This window comes from Pteropus alecto, unplaced genomic scaffold, assembly GCF_000325575.1.
Source record: "Pteropus alecto unplaced genomic scaffold, ASM32557v1 scaffold113, whole genome shotgun sequence".
In the NCBI taxonomy this organism is placed as follows: Eukaryota; Metazoa; Chordata; class Mammalia; order Chiroptera; family Pteropodidae; genus Pteropus; species Pteropus alecto.
The window spans coordinates 8,524,655-8,531,099 of NW_006433949.1; the positions used below are offsets into that span (position 1 = coordinate 8,524,655).

The 6,445-nt window shown below is 40.1% G+C and overlaps 1 protein-coding gene across 1 annotated transcript in view; it reads right to left on the minus strand.

Moving 5' to 3' along the window:
• LOC102897418 (sodium/glucose cotransporter 1) overlaps nt 1-6,445 on the minus strand; it is a 58,038-nt gene that overhangs the window by 28,267 nt on the left and 23,326 nt on the right. The window contains exons 5-7 of the mRNA XM_006908730.2: nt 4,915-5,019; nt 3,225-3,330; nt 2,134-2,214 (exon numbers count right to left, since the gene is read on the minus strand). Of these exons, the coding sequence (XP_006908792.2) occupies nt 2,134-2,214; nt 3,225-3,330; nt 4,915-5,019 (292 nt within the window). The remainder of the gene's footprint in view (nt 1-2,133; nt 2,215-3,224; nt 3,331-4,914; nt 5,020-6,445) is intronic.

Consider the following 6,445-nt stretch of genomic DNA (forward strand, 5'->3'; position numbering starts at 1 on the left):
ATATGAAGAATATTTAAATGTTTATATATATTAAAAAATGTTTATATATATGAAGACTATTTCTGGAAGGATATATACAATACTTATAATACTAGTTGTCTGGGGACTCGAACTGAGAAACTGAGGGCAACAAGTATTTCACAGTGTACCCTATTGTTTTGTTTAGCTTGTGTATATATTATCTAAAAATAAAAAAAATTGTTTATGTGCATGGGTTCCCATTGTGACAAGTTTAAAGGGCAACACTCATTTGGATGTACAAGTTTTGTATATTTTAAAAGAAAACAATTACTCCATTACTTTATAATAGTTTACTTAATAAAAGAAGTAACATGAATACCCCAAGTTCAAAATCTCATTAAACTTCTCAGGAAATATCTTAGTTTGTTTGGGCTGGGTGACTTATAAAGAACGAATTTCTTCCCACAGTTCTAGAGGCTGGCAAGTCAAGATCAAAGTGCTGGCCAACTGGGTGTCTAGTGAGGGCCCACTTCCTGGTTCACAGAGAACCATCTTCTCATTGTGTCCTTACATGATACAAGGGGTGAAGGAGCTCCCTAAGGTCTCTTTTATAAGGGCACTAATGTCATTCATGAGGGCAGAGCCTCCCAAAGGCCCCCATCTTATATACCATCACATTGGGGGTTAGGATTTCAACTAATAAATTTTGGGGGGACACGGACACTCAGTCTATAACAGTAAAGATCATATAATTATTTAGAAATATCATTGCTAACATTATATAGCATATCTTACCAGCCCCTAAAGTTTAATTTGATGTCATTTTCAACTATTTGGGTAGACTTGGCAGGTTTTAAAAATGTTGATGTTTAACACTAGCACACAATTAAATACAATGGCTTAGTGCATTTTACAGTTTATAGTTTTGTCAAATAGTCATTGCTTCTCAGCTCATTTAAAAATTCTTTGGATCATGCCTGATATGTACTTTGTGTCCCAGCAACATCATATTGAGTATACTTCATGGTGCACTAATGCTTACTGAGTGGTAAAACTGAGGATTGTGTGATTCTGTTAGATTCTATCTTTTCTCATTCCATGGGGTTCAATAACATGCTCTATGGAATGATTCTGCTTCAATTGTACTCACATATCATTTCAGTAATTTTTCAATACCTGAGCCAAGACCAATCTCTTACTCATGAAGCAGTGGGTAATAGCAACCTCACTAAGGTCATACTCCTAGCTAGTAGAAGGAAACTTCCATTTTAAGGTAAGTGTACTTGCTATTACAGGTACTACAATATGTTAGTTCATGTACTGGGCTTTGATGTTACAGAGACCCAGCTCTGAGTTCTGCTCTTAGTGTATCTTGCAAGCAAGTTATTTAGCTGAGACTCAGTTTCCTCATGTGTAAAATGAGGTTAACGACAGTAGTTATGCCTCATGGTGACTGTAATGATTAAAGCGGCAATATAGATAAATGCTTACATAGTACCTGATAATACATATCAGCTATTATTTTCATTTTTGTTACTTAATAATTTGTTAAATTCTTATGCCTTTTTATGTCCCAATTTCCCTTTACTTCTCATTTTTTTTAGATGAATGAATAACCTACTATGTGCCTCAGACTGCACTGTATGAGGGATGGCTCTGGTTCTTAAGACGTTTTGGACCTGGGGGATGTTTCATTCATGTGACACAATCAATGAACAATCAAGGTATGCATCAAAAAATGTTGAGTGGTAGTGATGCAAGCCCAGAGAAGAAAGATGTGCAGATGGAATAATCAAAGAATCACAGCTTTGGAGAGGATCTTCCATTGACCATGACAGATGGGTTTAATTGAGTGGACAAAAAGGAGAGGGGCTTCTAACTGGAGAGGAAGAGCATAAACAGAGGCACAGAGGTGGGGATGAGAGTGGCAGACCGCTCTTGACTGCTGTTCCAAAGCACTAGAGTTTGTTACCATTTCTCCTATTCCTTGACTCTTTTCTTCTCAAGTGAGCAGAAGTTTCCTCTCCAATTTTCAGCATGACCTTAGATAATGCTCTTGGGTCCTGAAGGCCTCTGTCTCATCTGTGAGATGAAGGTGCTGAAATGGCCCCGGGCAGCAATCAGATTCAAAGATTCCACCCATGGTGCTCAGTCTTCTCAAGATTTACTTACCAAAGCCCATTAGCAAGACTGATCCTAGAACCATAACGCCAGCATGTAAGGCATCAGTATAAATCACAGCTGCAAAACCACCTAAATAAGCAAGAGAAAGTAAAAAAGCCACATTTGACTCTTTTCACTGAAAGTTGCTTTGGCATCCTATTCTACATACTTGTTCTCGCCTAGATATCCACATTCACACCTTTTTTCCCTTTAATTCAGTGGGTCTTATAACTATTTATGCTTAGTCTCAGTAAATCCTGTTTTCTCTCTTTAATATCCTTCATGATCCTTTGTTGGATTCTTATCTTGCCCTTCTATGTCCCAATTTCTCTTTAAATCCAATTTTTTCGATAAATGAAAATATGGTAGTTTTCCTAAGGAAAATAAACCTAGTAGTTTTCCTAAAATCTCAGTTTGGAAGCAATAGTAGCATCCCTGGTCTCTACCTGCTGGATGTCAATATAGACCTCTCCAATTGTGACAACCAAAAATGTCTCTGGACATTACCAAATGTCTCCTGGGAAGGAAAACCCAATCCCCATTCCCACCTCTGAGAACCACTGAGTGAGCGCATTCCATTCCCAGCCCTGATTCTCTCCACTCAACTGTAATGAACTGAGCTATTGCTGAACAAAACATAGGACGAGAGCACTCACTCTCAAAACCTAGGCAGAGGTTGTCTAGGACTGAACTGCCTACATAAAAGATCCCATCTGATGGCCAGACCAGGTTATTAGAGGTGAGCAGGATGGCCTGAAGCTGCCGCCTCTTCCTCCTTCCTTTTCTGTGCTCCCACTCTTTTGCCTGGCAGCCTGCTGTATCAGGCCCAGTCCCACCCCAAACACAATTACTGCCATCCTGCCGGCTCCCTTGGAAAGCCCCCACGAGCCCAATCTGATTTCTAGGGGTAAGACTTCACTTAGATACCCTGTCTTGATTATTTTCACTGTTCTCTCCATCCCCAGGCCTCAGGAATGTGATTTACAGACTCAGAGAAAATGCAAAAGCTGAAGACTCCTGCTTCAATGTCTACCAGGATACCATTAAGAGGCAGAGTTTTCAAGTCAATATAAATACCTGTGTGGTTAGAGTAATCTCACCTGTGATGGTATAAATGCCAATAAATATCAGCAAGAATATGGTGGCCTGGTAAACATCCCATCCAAAAATCAGCCCCATGACCATGGCACTAGTGCTGATCTCCACCTGAAATGAGTGTAAAGGCGCAGTCTGTACTTTCGTTTTTAGCTCAATTGACAGCAATCCCATAAAAACACTCGTCTTAGAAGCCATTTGCGGTTAGCACACCCACTCCATCACTAGTGGACACTGGGTGAGGGTTACTCAACAGGCTTGTGCCCCACGAGTTCAGCCAAGGTCAGCACCTTTAGGGCTTGGGTTAACTCAACTGATCCAGTTAATACAACTTAGCCTCCTCCTCCTTGACGCCTGAGTGGGGAGTGTGCTGAGAGAGAGCTGTTCCTGCAGTTCTGTCATTGAGAAAAGGCAAAGGGAACAGTTTATCAGGAGTTGGCAAGCTTTTTTTATAGAGGGCCAGATTGTAAATGTAGGCTTTGTAGGCCACATATGGTCTGTTTTTTACACCCCTTTAGAACCATAAAAACCATTCTTAGCTTAAGGACTTTACAAAGCAGACCACCAGGAGGATTGGCCTGTGGGCTTGATTTGTTGATCCCTGGCTTAGTTGACAGTGATTCTGAAGCATCTGCACATCATTTAAAAGGATAACTTCTTGCTTTTTTATTCTGGTCCCCAAAGTCAGGGATATAATGGGCAGAGATTCTCCCAACACTCATCTATCCATTTATTTACCAAATGTTAGTAATACTGAGTACCAACCATGTAGTAGGTATTTAGCAGGGTTTAGGAGACACAGATGTTACCAGAACTTAGTTCCTGTCTTCAAGTAGCTTACAATTAATGAGGGAGACAGACCACTAAATTGGCAATTTCCATGCAATAAGTGACATTCATTTGATAATTCAAAAAGTATTTATTGAGTGCCTATGTGATAAAAGTGTTCTCAGCACAGAAGGCAATGCAGTGAACAAGCCAGGCTAGTCTCTAAGCTTCAAAAAGTTTGCACCAATGTGGAGAAAACAGAAAATAAGGAAACAAATAAATTTCTATTGTATGGTGACAAAGAAAATAAAAACAGTAATGGAGTAGAGATTGACCAGCACATCCGTGGAAGGCCTCTCCAAGGAGGCGATATTTGAAAAATCTGGGAAAGAACATTCCAGACACACTATAGAGCAGGTGTCAAAGGCTTTAAGTTGGAATAAGCTTGCTGGATTTGAGAAACAATAAAGCAGACAGTGCGGCTACAGCATGGTGACTATAGGAGAGGGGACAAGGACAGAGAGGCAGGGGCTAGAACAAGATAGTCCTTACCAGTCATAAGAAGGACTTTAGTTTAGTTTAGTTTAGTTTAGTTTATTTTTTTTGTCAGGGCAATGGGAACTTCTGGATTGTTTTAAGCAGGGGAGTGACATTACCTAATGATATGACATGGGTAAGCCCAAAGTTCTCTGGGAACACAGAAGAAGGACATATAACCCCATCCTGGGAGGCAGAGAAGATGCCTCTGCCTTTTATTTTTTACACAGTATTATTAAGCTATTTTTCTCTATTCAAGGTAAGACAGCAGAGACCAACAAGTAATTTATGGGGCCCTAGAATGATCTGCTGGGACAAATCTAGCATAGTCCTGCCTACTGATTCTTCTTTGTTTTGTTATCTTTTTTGGGTGGCTTTAACACAACTTACTGAGACCCTATTGAAGATGTAGAGGAATAAGTACAGAATAGCGAGGAGGAACTGGATCCGGGAGCTACCAAACCTCTTCCTCAAATATTCTGGCATTGTCACCACCTATAAGAGCAACAAGAGAAGTTACTATCAGACAGAGTGCCGGAAGAGGCAGGCCCACAGGGATGGGCCTCGATCGCAAAGTGCTGGATGTCAGAGATGTGTTGATGGTGGGAGCAGCCCAGGAAAACCGGATGCAGGGTCATCAACTCTGGCTGCATTGCACAGCACCTGTTAAAATGAGAGAAATAAGAACGGACAGGCAATATAGCTGTCTTTGAGAAGCACGGAATCTAGATTCCTGTGCAATCTTCGGAATACAGGAGGAGATCCAGCTAACTGAAAATGTCTAATAATGACAAATCACTTTTATGAAATAATCATAGAGCAAAATCAAATGCTTTATCACATACTACATATATAACAAGTGCTCCAGAGAGACAGAACTTGACTCTGTGCCAATGCTGCTTGTGTGTGTGCTGGTGCCCCAAACAATTCTGTTAATTTCTACTTCCATCCTCTCAGGCTGCATGCACCCAGTGGCAAAGAGTGTGTCCTTTCTGTTCATTAGACTCATTAGCACAGTGCCTGGCTCATGGTAGATGAATAAGTAATTGTTAAATGAATCCTTTCCCACCTTCTGACCTGAATATCCTCATGTGCTCTTGTCTACCTACCTTACACATGCTTAACTCAAATTCCATATGCTTTATGAAGATGTACCTGGGGGCTTCATAGGGACCATATGCCCTCTTCTAAAACACTACAGTTTTTATTACTTTCACCTTTCACTTGTTTTTCTTTTTAAAGCATATACTGTCATATATGGCTCATTTTCTCAATCATGTTCTAAGCTGTTTTATACTTACTACTTGCATTAGTCTGCTAGGGCTGCCACAACAAAGTATGACGACTGACTGAGTGTCTTATTTCACAGTTCTAGAGGCTGTAAGTTCAAGGTGTTAGCGGGTTGCCTCTGAGGACACTGAAGGAAGATCTGTTCCAGGCTTCTCTTCTTGGCTTGTTGATAGCTGTTTTGCCTGTGTCTTCATATCTTATTCTCTCTGAACATGTCTGTGTCCAAATTTCCACTTTTTTGGATTAGTTCTTTTTATTCCTTAGATTCTGCATATAAGTGAAATCATATAGTGTTATCTTTCTCTGTCTGACTTAAATACCTTCTAGGTCCATCAAAGCAATATCTTTTTCCATCTCCTTCCTTTTCATATGTAGGGGTCTTGTTTTCTTATCCTTTCAGCCATTCTATCTTTTGGTTGGAGCACTTAATTCTTTTCCATTTAAGGTACTTATTGATAGGAAGGTAGTTGTTACCATTCTTTATTCCAGTTTTTGATACAGGAATAAAGGGACTTAAAGAAGTCTCTCCAACATCTCCTTTAATACTGGCTTGGTGGTGATAAATTCCTTTAGCTTATTTTTGTCTGGGAAGCTCTTTATCTGTCCTTCACCTGTAAATGATAGCTTTGCT